Genomic DNA, 20,722 nt, shown 5'->3' with positions numbered 1-20,722 from the left:
GGCAACACATAACTACGTATATCTGAATTTTACTAAAGCCCAGACTTTCTTGGGCATGATCAAGGCAAGCCCAAGCACTTACCCCTGGAACCGAGGCCAGGCTATTCATCTGGACAGAGTGGTTCATGGGGGAGGCTGCGCGAGGTCCCATGGCAGCTTGTGGCAACTGCACGTTCCCCAAGGTCATTGGGTTAAACGAGCTCATCCCTGTAAGAAGGACCAACAATGGTTAAGAGATGCACCCACAGCAAAACAGAATCACATCTTGAAGAAAACAGGGGAGAAGTAATATGATACACATACGTGACACGTAAAATCAAAGGCATGGGGGAGAGAGCACCGAGACTCAGGAGACAGAAGGACTAAGGAAAAGGTGCAGCCGCCTCAGGACAGTGCCCCCACCATCCAGACACCATGCAAGCCCCCAACACCCTCCCTCGAGTCTTCTACCCCACCTGCTCTGAGCACCCTGGCTTCCATGTCTTCACAGGCATTGCTAGAAGACAGGATGTAAAAACTTGCTGTTCCACTTTGCAAGCATCCTGAGTGTGCAGAAAGTGCCAAGAGGCTGGCAGTTCTCAATGTCAGTGTCCTTTCTAGACTAGAGGATTCACCTCCTTCTCCACTCATTTCCCAGGGGAGCTCTTAACCCACAGCGAGGGGACACCACCCACTGGAGAACACTTCCAGCCTTTTGAGGGACCACAGTACTTTGAGAATTCTGAGGACTAAGAAGTGCCTGCCAGAGTGAATCTTGGGAAGTGCTATCTCACCACGGGAGTAGCTGCGAGGGTCTCTAAGAACCCACCTGCGGAGGCACTACCTTCCATGTCACCTCAGACCCGAGTACCAGCATAGACTCAGGAGGGCATTGCAGACAGTCTGTAAGAGAAACTTCCCCCTGCCCTCGAGGACTTTATTAACTAAGTCAGAGAAAAAGAAACTAAGAAACCACACCAAACTCAACACTCCACAGACCTGCACTGTGGGGAGAGGTTGTTGAGTGGTTAGCTGTGACACACCTCTTGCAGCATTTGGCTATAGAACTACCAGCAGTGCTTCCCACGGGGGCCATAAGCCCGCCCTCCAGCACTTTCCTGAGCCTCACCCCTCCTGTCCCAGGCCCAAGACCAGCCCTCAGAGCTTACTCTGGGATGCCAGTGCCTTGGCCACGGCTGGTCCAGTCCTCTGCACAGACAGCACCACAGCCTTCTAGAAGACATGTCTACTCCCTCGCCAGCTGCCTTTTCTTAGAACCTTCTGGATCACCACTCTGTCCCACAACCTAAAAATACATCAACTCTCTGTCCATCAAGGGCTATAAGAGCTTTCAAAAGTGGCCTTTCCAAATCCCCATGATAAAAAAATGGTGGCTTTGACCAGGGAAATTGTATTATATTCTTACATAAACACCACCTGGACAAGTTGTTTAGACTAGTGCTGCCCCCTACTTCCCAGGCCCAAACTAAGGCAGAATCTCTCCATCTACAAACTCTCCTCAAATGGAAGCCCACTGGGGCTTGGGTACCTGCTCTAGTTGTAGCACTTGGCATTCCTCACTTCCAGGGATGCTCTCCCACAGACCTGCCTGCCTTCAGAAAAAGGACCTGCCCATTACAAACAAAGGTGCCCCCTCCTTCCCATCTCATCAGAGCTCTTCCCTGAGTGACCTCTGAGTTTCTAAGGTCAGCGCTGTCCTGAGAATAGAAGTCAGCAAAAATAAACAGAGAGGAAAAATACCAAAGTGAGAAGGACCCACCACCACAGAAGCAACATAGAAAACAGAAGTGACAAGAACAAGACCAATGGCTATAGCTGCAGGAAACCCCAGCAGGACACAAGATGACCATGACATACCCTGAGAAACCTGCATGCGATTCACCGGCATGGGGAGAGGTCCGTCTGCATGAAGAGGGGAAGAGTTCATTAGATTCATTTTGACTTCGGAATACGGGATTTTCTCTGAGGATGATTTCAGTCTTAAAAGGGAAAATCCAGCCCATGATATTTTCTGATGGCGGTCTCCCCACGAGAGAGCTTCCACATTTACAAAGAGCCTGCGCACAGCTGGTGGCATTCCAGCAGGAGCAGCTCGGAGGTGAAGTCCCTGCCGCTGGGGCTTTGCGGCGAGAGCACTGCATTCTTAGGAATACACCGGGCAGAGGAGGGACCACACGACCCCACACAAGCTGGAAGGAGGCCCTTACTTGGAGGCCGCACAGGCTGTCCTGGTGGAATCCCAGGGGGCTGGGCTCCTGGGGCTGGGAGGGCTGGCTGGTTACCCAAGATGCCTTGCTTATGTAAACGTGACCTCCGCTTTTCTTCTAGTTCTTTCTGTATTTTGTAGATTTTCTCTGCCAACAAATGATAGTACTCGTCCTAAAAAGCAATGACAGTCAACATGAGGCGGTGAAGACTGTCCAAATTGATGAACGGTTGAAACCATGTAAGCTGCCAACGCCAGTTTGCATTTGTAACTAATAAACCAAAGGCCCCCATTCTTGCTGACTGTAGCAGGCAGTTGAACTACTCGCACACTGCTTTTATCCCACCGTTGGGAGCTCTGGGCCATCACTGCTGTCAGCCACAGAGCCGAGCCTTCTGCCCAAGGTCACCCCAGATGGCAGGCCATTTCATCTCCTTGTCCACCATGAGCGCCTTCCATAGGGACATCTCCCTAGCCTATCCTGGTGCTTCCTGAGCCCCAGGTTGGCAACCAGACAGAGGCCGCCACTAAGCCTGCTGAGTCTATCCATGCTATGGAGGCTGGGACAGTAAGTCGCAACCTACCCGGCTGTTAGCTGACTCATACATGTCTCCCTCCACTTTCTTAGCATAGGCGACCAGATTCTCCATCCGGCGATCCTTCAGTGCCGCTGGGTCAGGAGTTGGGAAGATGGCTTGGACGCTGAAAGAACAAAGCATTTCATCGGCCTTCTCCTGAATCAGTCTGATCCTCACAGTGGTGGCCCGCAACGAGGAGTGCAGCAACAGGTTGAAATTGCAAGCACCACTGAAGTCACTTCCCGGGAACAGTAGTGACCCCCATACCGGCCAGACACATTGCCACTTGCTAATAACTAAGTGCTGGGCCTGACACAAGAAGCATTTGATTTCAAACTCCTGACTTTTACACCATTACGAACCAATGGTTTGACTGACAGCTGTTTGATGGTAGGTGCTGGCAACCTTACGGGCAACAGAATGAAACGCACTGTCTGCGAGATAAGATGGCTGCTCTGTTTGCATCTCCTGTTAAACTAAGGAAGGAAAAGAACTCGAGGGGAATCTGGCCGGTTAACTTCATCAATAAGTTAACTGCCTCAAAAAGGCACGTGGCTGGATGGTGAGAGGACCAGCCATGCCACCGGTTTTTAGCTGACCACCTGCACCCGTGCAGCAGTGGTCTTCTTTGAATAAGGCACGAGCTGACACTGACCCAGACCAGCTCATATGCCCCACGGCTCCGAGGCCCAGGCTGCCCGCCCACCCAGGAGCCCTGCCTTTGAAACTGGCCATGAACAGCATTGTTCCGTGGTGCAGAACCAAAGACATGTCTATGCCCGGGGACCTGGGGCCTGAGAAGCCCTGCCCTACCCATTGGTGGTGGCTGTGGCTCTCAAAAAAGTATGCGGGCGGGGAGGGAGGGGCATAAATGAGGAGCTGAAACCAAGGGCTCAAGCAGAAAGCAAATGTTTTGAGAATGATGATGACAACAAATGTACAAATGTGCTTGACACAATGGATGGATGGATTGTGAGAAGAGTTGTACGAGCCCCAATAAAATGATTTGAAAAAATAATTAGCACGCGAGGACTATCATGGAAAGCCCAGTGGATGCCACAGGAATGAAAGCAGACACCCATGAGACTGTAAAACTGCCACATCGCTTTCAGCCACTGAGTCCCCCACCACGAGTAACTCCCAGCCAGACACGTACAGTTTATGCACGAGATGGCTGCGCAGGTCCTGAGTGACGTGTTCATGCCAGCCTTTCCGGACGCCGGTGCTGGAAGGTGGTGCTGCCGTGGGTATGGTGCTGAGGGTCCCCATGTTCCCAGAATTCGAGCCATCGTTCATCAGTGGGCTAGGGCAGAAAACGGAGCCTTGTCCAGTCCACTTACTGGAACAACTAGATGCACTTCAAGTCAGCTTCCTCTTCCACCAACTTGGACCCACACAACCACCCGGGCACCAGTTTCATCTCTCATCCACTCACAATCCTAAGAACGGCATCTCCACCCCTCACCCTGTTGAAATTGTCATCTGGACCACACATAAAAAGACCAACCAAGCCTTGGGAACTTCCTTGGTCAGTTCTCAAGTGCGATATCACTCCTACATGAACCAACTGAAACGTGGGTCTTACTTGGTGGCCCCGAGGGACGTTGGAAGAGCGGATTCTGAAATCAAGTTTGGTGGCTGCTGATCTGTTGTTATTCCTCCTGCTGGAATGTTCATTGGGTTCGTTCCTTTGAAAAAATCAAGGGGGGGGAGAGGCCATTAACCAATTAACAACTTTTTGATACCAGTCAACACACCAACACACACACACACACACACACACACACACACACACAAAATCTCTCTCTCTCTCTCTCTCTCCCACCCCCGTAAAGTAACTTGGATGCATTGGGCTCCTGGGAGATATGAGCAGATTCAGTGGGGTGGGTTCCTTCCCATACTCCCCTGGGACCATGTCCCATACTTCTATGGAGGTTCACCCCAAACCCACTGCCATCGAGCTGATCCCGACTCATGGTCACCCTGTAGGACAGATCAGAAATGCTCCCTAAAATTTTGGAGGCTGTCAATCTCTATAGGAGCAGAACACGTCACCGATCTTCTGAAGAGTGACTGGTTGGTTAAAACTGCTGACCTTCTGATTAGCATTCCAATGTCTAACCCACTACGACTAGGGCTTTTTGTCTGCGGCCAGTGGCTAACTATGGTCAAGGTCATAAAGAACTCAATGGCAGCCTCAAAGGAACAAGGTTCCATGGTTGTCAGACCCTAAACAACTGTGCTGACCTGCCACAGGTCTTTATCAACACCTCAGAAAAGAAATGATCGGAACTAATATGAGAGATTACAAAAACCTTAAGAGGGCAATGGTCCCGAGGCTTTCCTTTAAAGGAGGAATAAGGTGAGGCTCAGTCAGTTAGTGGTGTTACACCACCAATGAGCGGTGGCATTGGATCTCAGGCCTCCAGGCCAGCCTCTCAATTAGCTTCTCGTCCATAGCAAACGAGATGGTCCGAGCAATCATTCTGAAGAGTCCAGTGCTCACTTCAACCTCATTTGGCACCAGTCCTACAACACCACAGGCCTTCCTGGTACCCCATGTCGACGTTTCATAGGACCGACGTGTGGAGGAAACCATGGAGGGTGCATCTTGCAGAGGTGACAGACGTGGAGGTGCGTGAGCAGTGGTCTCGAGTGCCCAGTGATGGGCTGAGTAACAAGACACCACAGCATCTAGAAAGCTCAGATGGGAGGTCTTTGGCGAGCCCTGTCCAGCTCATGACCTCAGCTCGTTGGGAGCCGACAGACCAGCTTGCTGAATGCTAGCGCCAGGAGCCCACAGAGCCCTGGCCCAAGAGCCTCGGGCACCACTGCCCACTAGAGGTAGTGAGACCGGCTGTACACACAGACATGTTGACTCCTTCTTCACTCGTACTGTCCTCTCACGTCACACACCTGGGCTTTTCCTGACAGCTTGTCATCGTGGCCACTTAAAGGACACCATGCCGCCACTACATCCACTGCTGTCAGGCTACCTCAGACTCTTAGCTGCCCCTCAGGGTTTCTGGCACTGTGAATCTTTACGAGGGGACAGACTCACCTTTCTCCCACAGAGTAGCTAGTGAGTATGGACCGTCATCAACTTTTCCATTAGCAAGCAAGCAAGCACATAACCCACTGCGCCACCAGGCACCTGCCACCACCAGGTAAGAGTCCAGCCCGGCTGTCAGGGAAGCTGAGGGTGGGGGGTAGCAGCAGGGGAGAGAGGACTTCACCTACCCAGAGGATTGATAGGCCTCATTTGCTGGTGAGTTTGCTGCTGTGCTGGCTGCTGGCCGGGCACCGGAGGCTGCAGCTGCGTCTGGGGCTGGTTCATGTAGGGCAGTCCGAGGGCCGCGTATGCCCGCTGCATAGAGCTGGGGTCGATGGGGTTCGGGTTGCTTAGAGATGTGGCATTCTGCTGGCCTGTGCCAACAGATCCAATGGGGCTTTGAATTCCACTCGCTGGAGACCCCAGGATGGCTACAACAGAGAGAAAAACAAAAGGTACACCACAGGGGGAACAGCCTCTGTGAGTGAGGCGCAACTACAGTTGTACCCACAGCCAGTCACAAGGCACCCAGACAAGGCTCCGGGGAAAGGGGCTGTGCTGAGCTGTGAGCAGAGAAGCCCACCTGTTCATCTAGCCTGTCTGACCCTAGCTGAGGATCACAGGATCCGGGGCACGCCAGGCCTCCATCAAGAAAGCAGCAAACCTGAAGCCACAGAGAACCCCCTCAGCAAAAATGAGTATGTATCAGCCTCGAGACTCATGGAGTCAGTCCAAGGGGAGCAACCAACAAGTCACAATGTCCGGTTTTTGTGTTGTCATATTTATTGCACTATGCTAGGAACGCACCTCACACAGTGTGCCCCTCTGGGCCATTAGACCCTTCTGTTATTGGCGACTAAGCCACAGGAAGTGAGCGTCCACACAAAAGCATTGCATTTCCTTGGTACCTGCACGTATAAGGACACACCACCCACCAGCACCCTACACTGGCTACAGGAAACGATCTCAATGCACCGACTGGTCTGGCAGCTCTCATGCTGGCATCTTCGGGTCCGCTGCACACATCTATTGGTGCAGCAATAAGACATTCCCTCTGCTGCCCCAGGAAGACAAAGAAAAATTCTAACCCTCCAGGCTCCAGAGTTCCCTGAGGGTTGACTTCCACTCTATATTGTTGGCCATTTGAAGTTCCATCCATCACCATCCATCCAACTCCCCCCCCCCCCCCCCGATTGCCATCATATGTGAGTAGTGAACGCCTGGTGGGAGTTTCAGAGCACACTAATGAGCCTTACTCTGATGTGGTCCTTCCTAGCTAATTTGTCCACCTTTCAGGGTCACATCATGATGCCCAGTGATTTCTGGAATGGCTACAGAATGTGTGCTCGTGGATACGCCGCCCTAGGGCCCTTTCCCCCAAACTCAAGGCACCGCTAGGTGTAAAGGCCATGCTCGCACACACACCCCACGAGTGTGACGCTCGCCCGAGCAGACAAACAGCACCAAACCAAGTGGGTTTTTTAAAACCACGGTAATTACACATTCCATACTATTAACTTTTCTAATAAGGATATTCCGATCTCAAACTCATTAGCGCTCATTAGACACAATTATACCCCAAGCACCTCATTATTATAAATGAAAAGTAATTCCCAAGAGGCAGTTTATGACAAGTGTGTAGCTGAAATACACCATATCTACAGTATATTGAAGTCTTTTCGTCCAGTAGGTAAACTTTAAAGATGTACTGTACTTCTGAAATCAACATCCCAAATTTCCTAATAGAACTATGATGTAAGAGGGCCAGTAGACACTGAGGGACAACTTGTTCTGGTCGGTCTTGGGAACGGCAGGAGAGATCAGTTTGAAATTACGCTTGAGGTGCAGGGCAACCATAAGAAGCAGAGTGGGGAAGTGAGGGGATAAAGGAATCACGTAGCCTTGTATTCTGGACAGCAAGCGAGGCACTTACTGAGCATGTCTTCCCGTTTATGCTACTTTTCTCTGCTCCCCCGCATATGGCACCCATTTGGTCAAAATGCCTCATCTTTAGAGTGAATGTCATTTCTAAGCCCAGGCCACTTCTGGAAACTGTGGGCATAGTCGATGTATTTTGTATTTGCATTCAAAGCATTCATTTTCTAAATGTAAACATAATTTACACACACACTTGATGTGTGTATTATGCACACAGTGTATTATGCACACATACACACATTACTTTAAAGAAAATACACACCTATGAGAAGACCAGCAAATATTTAAAACCTGACATTTCTAAAACTTCTGAAGGAAAACAAATCACAAACAAAAGGGTCCCTGATATTTCCGTGGGGCCAAGTATGCCCCAGAAGGGGAAAGACAGGAGGGCACCCACCGCGGCGGCGGTGGACAGCTGGCTAGAAACGCAGTCCCTATGGACGGCCCCCAGAACTCTGTCTTTTGACCAGCTCCTTGGTGACGCTCTCCTGGCAGATCTGCTGACAGTGGGCCTTCTCTAACTCCCCAAGGTGCCTGCTGGGGCCCTGCGTCTCCACACGCGTGTACCCAGGAGGCATCCAATCCATCTCTCTTACTACATTCAGTAACTGGGCATGGCTCTGGGGTTTGGTGTGAAAAAACACAGTCTGTGCTCTCAGAATTCAGGGCCGGTGGATAGAGCAGTGGCTTCTCCCAAGTGTAGCGTGGGGACCATCACAGACAACACTTCTCCCTGTGCCCTCGTGGGGCAGGATCGGCAGGAAGCCACTGCGGGGTCTGCCTCCAAGTCTGAGCTCATGGGAGGAGTTCAGGGGCGTTGAGGTGTGGGTCTACTTGGTTTTGACGCACGGAGACCCTCTGCAAAGCACAGGGAAACATTGCCCGGTTCTGCGCCATCCTCACGGAGTGATGTTCGATCCCATCGTGGCAGCCACCGTGTCAGTCCATCTAGTGAAGGGTCTTCCTCCTTCCGCTGCCCGTCTAGTTTGCCATACATGGTGTCCTTTTTCAATGACATGTCTAACGTGTAAGAGGCAAAATCTTGATAGCCGTGTTCCCAAGGAGCATTTGGGCCATGCTTTTCCCAAAGACAGATTTGTTTGCTCTTTGGGTACTTTTAAAGTTCCTCGCCAAAACCATAATTCAAATGCATTGATTCTTGGGTTTTCTTTAGTCGATGTCCAACTTTCACATGTATAGGGGGTGACGGAAAAAACCATGGCTTAGGTCAGACACACCTTAGTCCTCAAAGTAACATCCTTGCTTTTCAACACTTTAAAGCAAGTCTTGTGTAGCAGATTTACCCAATGCAGTGTGCCTTTTGATCTTGCGACTGCTGTTCCCATGAGCATTGACTGTGGTTCCAACCAAGATGAAATCCTCGGCAACTTCAATCTTTTCTCCATTTGTCATGATGTGAGCTACTGGTCCAGTTGTGAGGGTGAGGGTTTTCTTTACAGTAAGTTGTCTTCCACATCGAAGCCTGCAATATGCACCTGCTTAAATAACACACAGCCACTTAGTAAACTACTGCACAAGGGGGTTGTGCGGTTGTAGTGGCAGCCTGGTATAACTCCAGTGAGATTTACATAAAAACTCGGTGACTTGCGGTTTCCATGTGACCGGTGTCTGTTTCTCTCTTTACAAGGCAGAACCTGTTGTGGTCTTCACCTCTTCCATTGTTCACACACAATCCAGGCTCTGGGAACACAACCTGGCTTGGCTCTTCTGTGCTGTGAGCTGCCATTTCTGCCATTGGCAGAGCTGAGAGAGCCCCACCCCTTCTCTACATTACTACTCCCTTCTATTGGTAGCTAAATTAGGGGCCCAGCACCTAATGAACAGTAAAGCCAAGCCATTCATTCTAAATTCAATGGGGCCACTGGGGGGGAAATGAACATGATACATTTTCAAGTTCTATAAGGGGTGTGTGTACAGTGTGTGCATGGAGGCCAAGGAGAGGGCTATGACTCGTTGCTAAGCAGTCACGACTTCCACATCCAAAGAAAGAGCTGTGCTTGAATGTCCCTTGTAGGCTGTGTGTGCCAGACCTCCAGGACAAGAAACTACCCAGCCAGGGTGTACAAGCTCTCAGCATGACCTCTCTCTACCCTATCATCATCTGCCATCAGTACTGTGAATCCCTTGTGTGTAGCTCTGATTTAAGCTCCTGGAAGGAGGAGCCACGTATCCCGGAGGCCAGAAGAGCACCAGCACAATTCGCTTTAGATTAGAGCTAACGAGGGCAGCATACAGGGCGCTGCCCTCACTCAGCACGGCACACGGCTCCCTGTGGCCAGGGCTCCGTGCTAGAGCCAACAGCGCAGCGCCTCTGTGAGCGGGGCTGCACCTGAGAGACCGTCTCAAATGCTCATGCCTAGGGTTTTCAAGAGAGACTACCAAACTCTCCATGCTCTTTATCACCGCAATCTTCTCTACCACTGTCTACTATAAAATCACCCAGATGACACCTTCCTTATGACTAACAGCAAACTGTGGTTTACCACTTGAGAGAGCATGCACCAAATCCGTTTTCACACTGTTGGGCTGTCCTGAGGATGTCAGAAACAAACAACCCACAGCACACCTAAGTTTCTTTTCCTTTTTAAAACTCAAAACCACATGTGTTTCTTAAAAAGACGAAAGAAACTGCACGTTTGCCGTTGCCATGGCAACACAGGTGCACAGCAATACAGATTCATGACAGAGAAGCCACACCCACACTGAACGATCAGTACTAAGTCTCTGATCACTGCTGCTCACCAGTCTTTGTTCATGAGTTCCTACTGCAGGGCTCAAGCTACACCCGCGATTTACCACTTATGGCACTTGTTACCGAAATGTGTGCTGGCACATCATAATTATCACGATATGCTAGTTGCTGATGTTGGGTTGTTGTTTTTTTTACGTTTTACACTAACTTGGAGGGAACACAAACTGTACCTCATTAGAACTGCCCCAAACTTCTGCTTCTGAAAGACCCAGGCCCCTAGAACTTTATGCAAAAGATGGCCTAGAACATTGTGTAGGGATTAAAAAGCCAACTGAACTGATTTGGGAAGCTGACTTTGAAAGGAAACTGAGGATGACTTCTTTTGTGGGTGGGGAGGAGGTAACTGGGCCCACCCCCATCACCCCTCTCCTCAGGGGTCTGGACTCGACGAGACCCTGCTTGCTGCCATGGGTGCCCTGCTCTGTGAAGTTCCCCACCCCCCGAAACAAAAAGAAAAGCAAGGAGAGTCTTCTCCCGGCAGCAGTGGGGTCTTGAGGAAGACGACTGAGAAGGATGAGTGTGATGAGTGAGCATCTAACATGCACACAGGTTGGGTGGAGGGCTGGTTAGGGAAGACCAAGACCGGGCTTACGCCCAGTGAGAATGTGACAGATTGGGGGCACCTTATAACTGGCCAGTGGAAGGAAGCACCAAGAACAGAGTTTCCTCTGTGAGAGTAGTAGAAAGGGCGCCATAGGAAACAACGTCCACGCTCCCTTCAGCACCAGGCAGGGGGTCTCTGACTGACGGACCCTAAGGGACTGCCTGCGCTAAAGGCTGCCCAGCTGGCTCCAAAGATGTTTCACTGAAGAGCAAGCCTTGGAGGCGGCTAGTCCTGGGGCCGCACCACAGGCAGGAGGAAGGCCTCCCAGCGCCTGTCATGGACTCTGAGACAACCCAGTCTGACAGGCTCGCCTTCACACTCACGGTAGGATGGGTGTCCCTGTATATCCCCCAGAAGATCTTTGTCACGACAATGGAAACCTGAGGTACCAGATGCTCAATTTACAATTGGCCACGGGGGTGGCGCTGGCCTGGGCGATGGTTCACTTCTGATGGGCGTGGGTCAGAGTTCAACCAGCTGGCAAATGACAGGATGCTAACAATCATGGCCATGAATTCAAACTCTCAGATACCGGCATTTAGGAAGGGGAGTGGGGAATCTGGGCTTGGTCTCCATGGCTGTCCCCTCTGTGACTACTCCTTGGCTACCATACCAAGTGCCCAGAAGTGGGGGTCAGTGACCCACTACACCCTTGATGGTCCCCAGAGGACACCTCTGCCTGCCTCGGCTTGACACGGGGCTCCTTGCGTCTCTAGCTTGCGTACCTTTGCTGACAACTCCCTGCCTCCGACACGCACCCTGTGGTCTCTGGGCAGAGAGGGTTTTCTCGTCTCCAGGCTTCTCTACCCCCAGTGCTCACTTACTTTGTTGGTTTCGCTTGTCACTGGCATTTTTCAAAGGGAGGCAAACAGGACAGTCATGTCGTGTGCAGTTCTTCCAATGAGAGATGATTTGTCGTGAAGATGCACAATGGGCAACTATGACCAGAAAAACAACGAGATGTTATTTTTCTATCCAAATCGTCACACTTCATTATACCTAAGTTATAATGCCAGAGTCCATAAGAAAATGGAAACAAGTGTAACCGTAACACAGGACAGGCCGGCCTCGACTTACAAAGGGCTATTACCCAAAATGTTTGTAAGTCGATAGTGGAGAATTCCAAACAAAAACTTCCCACAGAAGCAATGTTATGGAGGATGGGTGGTTAAGGTTCAGGCCAAAAACATAAACAAAGCAAAATCCAGTGACCCTGAAATACGGAGCGAGGTCAGGAAAAGGAGAACATGAATATAGTTCTGCCACATCACTATTTTAAGGTAAAATGCCAAGATTTGTTTAAAGATGAAAACCAGCAAACAGTGTAGGTGAAGAACTGAGGGCAGAGATGCTGCCGGGCAGCCAGGGGCTCAGGGACCTTGGCAGCATGGAAGTGCTTCTGAGGAAGCAGATTCTGGCCACTCCCACCTTGGTCTTCTTCTCAGTCTCATGGTCTAGCCTTGCCCCATTGCTTCTTTGGGGACTCACAAGTGCCACAGAGGGAGAGGGAAGACAGGGAGAGGATTTCCCATGGCTCAGGAGCACAAATAAGCAAAGACGGAAGGAGGACACTGAAGAAAGGAGAGCACAGCACTTGATCAGAAGGGCCCTCTGGTAGAACTGAGGGGTCTGCTGGAAGACAGGGATAAAGGAGGCAACAGGATGGCGCCTGGCCTGGGTGGCCCCGGCCACCATCACACAGATGGACAGCCAACATAGTGCTGCTGTCCTCCTGAGGAGCCTCAAGAGGGAAAGGGAGAGTGCCAGGCGGGGGTCCCGGAGGTCGGAATACAGGAAACAGCTGCAAGACAGATGTCCCATGTCTGGTGGTGTGTGTGTGTGTGTATGTGTGCGTGCGTGCGCACGTGTGTGCGCACCCTAAGTAGCCCGCCCAAGAGAAAACTAGGGCCTGGAAGTCTGTGGGGAAGACAGTGTTCCGAAGTGACAGAGGGAAGAAGGCGCAAAGAGCACACTCAGGGCACAGCCTCCTCCAGGGTAGCTTCCCACACACTATGAATGCAGCTGCCTCTGCCCTCGACTGGCAAGGGGCCGGGTAAGGGAGGACTCGAGAAAGGTTCCAGGCTATCCCAAAAGGCTGCTGCCTGTTCACTGACAAGAGATACAATTCCCATCCTAACCCCCCACCTCTAGCACTCCAGCACCCCAGGGCACCCACCTTGACAAGCTTTCCCAGCCTGGCAATGGGTCATGTGGTTCAAGACATTTTTCATGGTCCGGCAATGAGGCAGGGAGCAGGCCCGGACCTCACCATTGGCTTGCTCTCGCCGCTGACACTTGTGGGCATGGAGCAGGAGAACCAGCTGCTGTTGAATCAGTTTGCGCTTCTCTGGGTCGGCAGTTGGGCCCGTGGCGATGGCTTGTGTTGGTACAATTCCCACCGACGTCTGCATCTGGGACTGAAAAGAATGGGGGTGGGGAGAGGGAGAGAGAGAAAATCAAACTTCCCCAATAAACTCAGAGGTCAAGGTCATGTTCACTCACTGTATTTTCAGCCCATTGGTTGAGCTGATGGACGTCACCGTGTGATGGATGCCACTGTGATCAGTCTGCCACCCACGGATGGAGGCCCGTGTACTTCTCCAGAGCCACACTAGTCTCTGCGAGACCAAGAAGCATGGCTCACTGAGGCCCACTTGCACATCTTGCCATCGGAGCAAGCAAATGCCGCGTATTCACAGCCACTATAATCAAAAGCCAATTCACACTGCCAACCTGGTCGCATAAAGAGCTGTGAGGAGTGTCTGGCTGAACCACATGCAGCCATTGTTACAGCTGCCACCTGTGCCGCTCCCCATGGGCCAAAGCTGGGTTCCTTCATTTGGTATAGCCTGGCTGGAGAAGGCCCTGGTTGGACCACTTGTACAGTGCAGCAAACATCCCACAGTCAGGAGAGGCGGAGCCAGCCTCCAGACTTCACAATCATGTGGCCGAAAGGGTAGTATGCTCGGCCTGCATTTACACTGTCCTGTCCCAAACTGCTGTCGAGTGGATTCTGACTCTGATTCTACAAGGCAGAGCAGAACTGACAACTGCTCCCACCTTTCCCCCTTGGAGCCACTGGAGGATACAACCTGCCAGCCAGCCTTCCAGTTCACTCAACATTTCATCACCCGCAGAGCTGCCAGGACTATTCACAGGACTCTTCAAAACACACCTTTCCTTAATACAACCAACCAGACAGCGCAGCTGATTCTTAGGTTTTAGGAACGCTTTTCTTGCCAATAAAATGTCCACTTGGGTGTCTAGCAATCATACTTGCAAAGTGTTTTTGATGGGATGCTGAAAAGACAAAAGTTTGGGGTTCTTTCATCTGCCCCCAAACCACAAGCCTGACTCAGCCCCCCTCTCCACTGAGAATAAAGCACCGAAAGGAAGATGTGACCCAGGGCCTTTTAAGTCTTGAAAATACCAGCAAGGTATTCTTTGGAGAAACTTAAACTGAGGAGACTCGTGAAAGGAGAGGCCTATGTGATGGTCCTTGCAGGTGCAATGCAAACAGAGTCCTAGAAGTTAAAGTTTCTGGATGATGTTACCACCCCTCAGAGGATGACAGCCAGTTGTGTTTATTTTCAGGAATCAAAACTACCTATTGTCATTGGGTAGGAAAGAAACGACGCCGTTTCTCACAGAATCAAGAGTTCGTGTTTCACATAGTTGGACTCGTCAGTCCTCACACTCAGAGAGCTTGCCCTCTTCCTTGGGGTCTGGCTCCCAGGAGCAGGGCTGGCATAGATCAGCCCCGCTTCAGAGGGAGCCCTCAAGGACAATGCATTGTTCACATGTCTGCTTCCTGCTTCCCCCTGGCAATAAACATAACACGTGTACATGATAACAAATTTGAAAAGCAATACAACTATTGAGAAGATAAACCCCACCACCTGGGATCCAGCAGCCAGCTATACCAGCTGTACTACAGATGGAAAATGCTCTCGGTTTCTCTGCCATCCCGAGTGTGGTGTGGCTCCGACTTCACCATGTTGTCTCATAAGACTTTCAGGATCAAGAGATTTCTGGCCAAGAAACAGAAGCAGAATCGGCTCATTCCCCAATGGATTCGAATGAAAACCGGTAATAAAATCAGGTACAACTCCAAGAGAAGACATTGGAGAAGAGCCAAGCTGGGTCTGTAAGGAGACCCACGAGGGATGGCACGCATGGCCGCATTTTCCCAGGCTCAAATCATGTGCTGAATTAAGAATTTTGTCCCCATCTGGTGAATTGAACTTCTATGGCAAATAATCTGGTTTATGCCTTGTTTTTTTTTGGTTTTTTTTTTGCTTCCTCATCAAGTTTAACAATAAATACTGTAAGGCTGTTGGTTTGAAGAAAAAAAAAGAGTGAAAAAATAAGGGCATGTTCTCTTTCCAGCATGTACTTATACGGTGTCTTGGCTGACAGTGTACTTTGCTGGCATTTCCAGTCTGAATGTCCACTGAACTCATCTTCCACTGCTGGACATTTAAACGATCCATTTGGTTGCGGTTGTTGTCATACTCGTTATTGAGGTTTTAAATGAATTTTAGTAAATCGTTCTTGTTCTTGGTGGCTGAATCCTGACACGTGGGAAAGGTGGGCCAAAAGATCAGATCATACTCAAAGCTCTTGCATAGGAGGGAGCTTCAAGAAGTCCATAGAAAAAATGCCATTATTTAAACTTCCATCTTTTCATGAACTTCTGGGAAGTTGTCAGATTCTTCTCCGGGAAGGTATGGCCCTTCCCACCAAGGAAAGGCACCTCTGCTTTCCCTGCCCCTCTGTCGGTGTTCAGGAGTGCTGGGGGCTGGCCACCAGCTCCAAGAGATGGGAAGAAAGTAAAAACCACTGTATTTAGGAATATTTCAGTTACAGTGGGAACCCGAGAGGAAAAGACAACCCATCTCAGAAAACTAACACTTTAAATCATGCTAATCAAAAGAGTTGAAATGGCATGTCCTCCCATTGGTCCCAAGTGCTCTCAGAGCTGACTTACTCAAATCAGAAGCCAATGAGGGTCTGCCCTGGAAACTGATTTGTCATTCCGTGAGGTTCTTCATCTGCTGTCCCCTATTTCCTGTCATACTGATGTCTGAAGAACCAGGCCAGTTGCACATGCCATTGCCTGGCCTCCTCCCCATCTCTTAAAATATGGAAAAGCTGCGTGCACAAGAATAAAATAAACCACGCTGAAATTGGGTAGAAGGCCTCTCCTGACAATGACGTTACAAGTAGGTGATTGGTAAGTGACCAAGTGAACTCGTTGTTCCTCAGCTGGGGTGTTGTTGACAGGATTCCTGGTGGAAGGAAGAACCTGCACTAGGTAGAAACATGTGAAACCTGGTCTAAGGTTTCTGCGCCTGAGGGCAGAGGCAGTGCAGTGAGATGGGGAGAGCCCACCACATGGTCTTCAGGGGTCTCCAAGGCAGGGATGTGACTAGGCGGCGGCAAAATGGCACCAAGACAAAGCTTCTGTCCTATGATCTGGTCTTCCTTGTGGCAGTCGTGGAGGTCGGGATGGTCCAGTTGAGCCTGGCCTCCATTCTCAACTCACAAAAATCATGACAGCTAGGAAGGCTATGTGTCAACCCTTTACGGCTAAAGCTGCAGCATACACGTCTGAATGTTTTACTATGCCTACTCTATTTATTTAGGACCGAAAAGATGTTTTACCAGAAAGAACACTTATGGAAGTGCAAAAAATCAGAATCATTAAAACATGAAAATAAAAGTGCCAGTAGTCCAGGGAAACGAAGGTGAATGCTGAAACATGCAGGTGGTTGTGGGCCCTGGTCAAACCCGCAGAGCCAGCAGCACCTTTGAGTAACATACCCCCTTCGGGGCCTGGGTAAAAACCCGGGCAGTTATGGTTTCAGAAGCCTCTAGGGGTGCTTGATCGTTTTTAACTTTCTACTTTCCCCCAATGTCTTAATGTGTATATGTGTGCACTTCTATTCTGAGACTGAAACAAAACATGCAAGAGAAACCAGTCTCCTAAGATTCTGATGCAGGGAAGGGTGGGTTCAGAAAGCAAGAGCGAAAGAGGTCTGAGGACACAACGGCACAAGGAGGAGGCCACCAGGCACAAGCTGGAAGGCCAACATCATACGAAGAAACACAGGACCCACCCCCGCTGCCATCAAGTTGAGTCAATTCCAACTCACAGTGAGCCTGGTGGGCAGAACAGAAGTGCTTCGAGGGTTGCTGAGGCTGTCCGTCTAGCCGGGAGCAGACAGCCTCATCCTTCTTCTGCGTGGCTGGTAGGTTCAAACTGATGTCTAACATGGAACCCACGGTGCCACCAAACACATAAGGCAACATCTATTGCCAATGGGTATTACCTGTCCCCTTCCTTATCCTCACCTGGTTGATATTTCCTCTCAAGCCCATCAAGAAAAGTGGCAGGCTCAAGGCAATGCTTACCTGCCTACTTGACGAGCGTGTCCCAGGAGAAAGCAGGCTCAATGCAGGGTGGCCACCAACATTCAATGTGTAAGGCACACAGTAACTGCACAGCACCATGCAACACAACTATCAGAACTCTGGGATCTAAGCCCCTCTCGTTCATGTCTGCAGCCCGTGGTGCTGTACAAAGGCGCTGAGCGCCGAGCCCAAGCCCGAGTTCCAATTTGCCTTTTATTCCAGTCCAAGGACAAAACAGGCCTTGTGTGCCCCACACTTCGGGAGCAGACAGGGGACTGGCCTCTTGATGGAGGCTCCCCTCTCCCTCTCCTGCCCCAGGCTACCTGGAAGAGGGTGTGTGTGGTGCTCGGTGCACACGCAAGTCTTCCCTCGGGGTTCTGCCACAAGTGAGTGCATGGAGACACCAAGAGGGGGAAGGCACCGACACACTCCCACAGTCCGGTGACGGGCCCAGCTCTCCGGTGGGTGGAAGCAGAGTTTGAATGGCTCTGATGGTATCAGGCCCATTCACAAGTGAGAATCACCAATTCACTAACAACCTGTGGAGGATTATTCCCCAACTACATACTGTTTAAGAATACTTGATATGCTGGCAAATCAACTGACGAATAGATCTGTGGGGAACATTGCTGTTATGGATAGATGCGGCTGGGTTGGTTCTGGGTCAGGGACCCATGCACCCTGCACTGTCCTCACAAGGTTTGAGCCCACTGTAGCTGCCGTGGGTCAATTCATCTTTGGGGGGTTGAAACGAAGTCTCACCATCCTGGCTTCTATGAGCATTCTGGCTGTACTTTGTTCAAGACAGGTTTGTTTATTCTCTGGCAGCTCAGGGTACTTCCAATCTTCTTCTCCAACAGTGTGATTCAAAGACATCGATTCTTCTTGGGTTTCCCTTATTCCCTGTCCAGCTATCCCCTGCACGAGAGAGGTCTGAGAACACCTTGGGTTAGGGCCAGGTGTACCTTCACCCAAAAGAGGTCATTCCACATGCTAATGAAAAAGGCAGAAAGTCTTTGGGGTGAATGGGGCTGTGGGAAAAGGAGGCAGTTTCTAACTCTTCAGACACAGTGAACTAGTTCTTCATCTCAGTGCTTGCTGTGATGGCGCCTACCTAGGCCCAGGGAATGAATGTGCTGCCTACAGCCTTCTCGCAAGAGTCACATCACATCAATATTATACTGCTTCCCTTCTGATATGTATCGTCCCCAAGAAGATGGGAGGAACATAAACAGTGAAAGAATTTATACAACAACCACTACGACGGAGAAGTGAAGACGAGAGAGTAATGTCGGAGGCCCCCAACAAGAGGGGGCAGCAAGTGCCAACTCCTCCAGAGCCCCCAGCACCCCAGTGGTCTGTCCATCGCTATGCTGACGCAGAGGGAGAGTGGGTAGCCAGCCCTTCTTAAATTCCACTTGCAAAGCGAGGGGTCCAGTGTGGTACTGTTGTGGGAGGGACACTGGCTTCCCTGAGCCCAGGCTCGACAGTGCCAAGTGCTCAAGGGGCTAAGAGACAAGTCATGTCCACTGACTTCAATGAGGACAACCATCTCCATAGGTGGCTCCCCCACCCCCTGTACCCCGGCATCCTACCAAGGGGGCTTGTCAACAAGACTCCAGTTGGGTGGAGGGTGGGAGAGCGCAACCAGAATCTGTCTGGGAGCTGGCCTGAAGTCACAATGGGAAATGACCCAGTGCCTTGGAGCCGACTCTGACTCAGCAACTCTACATATGGTTTCTGAGGCGGGAAATCTTTATAGAAGCAGACAGCCTCATCTTTCTTCTATAAAGAGAATTGGTGGGTTTGGACTGCTGATCTTATGCTTACCCAACCCAAACTGGAAAATGGGGAAAGAAAACAAAGGGTGGCAAATAATACCTCCAACACCTCACCCCCTGCCCACCACCCCCACACTGTCACTGAGTTGTAGCAGACTCATATAATAACCCTATAGGGCAGATTGGAACGAATCCTTGGGTTTCCAAGGCTATACATCTGCACAGGAGCAGAAATCCTCAATCTTCCTCCTGATGAGGGGCAGGTGGGTTTGAATCAACAACCCTAAGGCCAGTGGCGGAAAGCCTAATCTGTTGCACCACAAGGGTGCCATGGAAACACTCAACCCCTCACTTCTAATGGAGCTGATTCTGGCTCATAGCAACAGTAGCAGTAGAACTGCCCTTGGGGGATCCTAACACTGACTCTTTCCACAAGCAGAGTGGCTGGTGGCATAGCTAGCAGCCCACTGTGTAACCCACCAGGGCTTTCTTTGAAAAACAATAATGGTCACAAAACCACGACCCCCCCACCCCTCTCCCACTCAAGCCTTCGAGTCACCATCAAGAGGGCTGCTCTGAGGTCCAGGAAGCCCCTGCCAACAGCCTACTGCCTGGCCTCACCCAAAATCACTATCCCAAGACACGCACCCCAACAGCATAGTAGCACGTCTGCCTTCCCGGTAGAGACTTGGGTCAGCCTCCCCATAACATTCTGGCCTCGAGCAATATGTGGCAGCACCTCTTGCAGTTACACAGGGAGGTCTCCCCCAGGCAGGTCTTCACTGTTTCTCAGTAACATTCGCATCACACTCAAGGCGGTCTGGGCCCGGCTCCACTCATATTTCAGCAGTCCGTCCCCAAAGTCCCCAGTGACCTAATAGACAAGTCCAGGCTGACTTGACCCCCTTGCCTGGTGGGTGCAGAAGACAGAAGGATTAACAGAAGAACTCACTGTGAGTGCTGACTGGGAGCTCAGCCCCCCCCCCCCAATAGCTTCCTATCCCTTCGTGCAGACCCCACAACACTGACCTAACCTGATCTAGCCTCACCTCCCCACCCCCCACCAAGCCTACAAACCAAACTCACAGCTCTTTAGTCCAACTCACAGCAAGCCTACAGGGCAGAGTGGCACTGCCCCACTGTGTTTCCAAGGTTGTGAATCTTTACATGTCAACTGCCTCACCTTTCTCTTTCAGAACAGCTGGTGGGTTCGAAGCACCGATCTCTGGGTTAACACCCCAAGTATTTTACACACTAGGCCACCAGGACCCCCTCCTCTGCCAACAGAGCTTCAATAAACCCCAAATCCTTAGGCCTGTGTCACATTCTGCATGGCATCATCTTTGTCACCTGCAGTAATGCAGTTCATG

General features: G+C 50.7%; 1 protein-coding gene across 1 annotated transcript in view; it reads right to left on the bottom strand.

The window, feature by feature from the left end:
- Positions 1-20,722, bottom strand: part of LOC142462461 (histone lysine acetyltransferase CREBBP) — a 112,360-nt gene that overhangs the window by 30,342 nt on the left and 61,296 nt on the right. Inside the window, exons 4-12 of the mRNA XM_075564358.1 lie at positions 13,331-13,571; positions 11,979-12,092; positions 6,025-6,267; positions 4,370-4,472; positions 3,941-4,087; positions 2,791-2,908; positions 2,208-2,379; positions 1,858-1,902; positions 83-207 (exon numbers count right to left, since the gene is read on the bottom strand). Coding sequence (XP_075420473.1) covers positions 83-207; positions 1,858-1,902; positions 2,208-2,379; positions 2,791-2,908; positions 3,941-4,087; positions 4,370-4,472; positions 6,025-6,267; positions 11,979-12,092; positions 13,331-13,571 — 1,308 coding nt within the window. The remainder of the gene's footprint in view (positions 1-82; positions 208-1,857; positions 1,903-2,207; positions 2,380-2,790; positions 2,909-3,940; positions 4,088-4,369; positions 4,473-6,024; positions 6,268-11,978; positions 12,093-13,330; positions 13,572-20,722) is intronic.

Source organism: Tenrec ecaudatus, chromosome 12 (genome assembly GCF_050624435.1).
Source record: "Tenrec ecaudatus isolate mTenEca1 chromosome 12, mTenEca1.hap1, whole genome shotgun sequence".
NCBI lineage: Eukaryota > Metazoa > Chordata > Mammalia > Afrosoricida > Tenrecidae > Tenrec > Tenrec ecaudatus.
The sequence above is the reverse complement of the archived record's forward strand: the minus strand, read 5'-3'. Positions and strand labels throughout refer to the sequence as shown.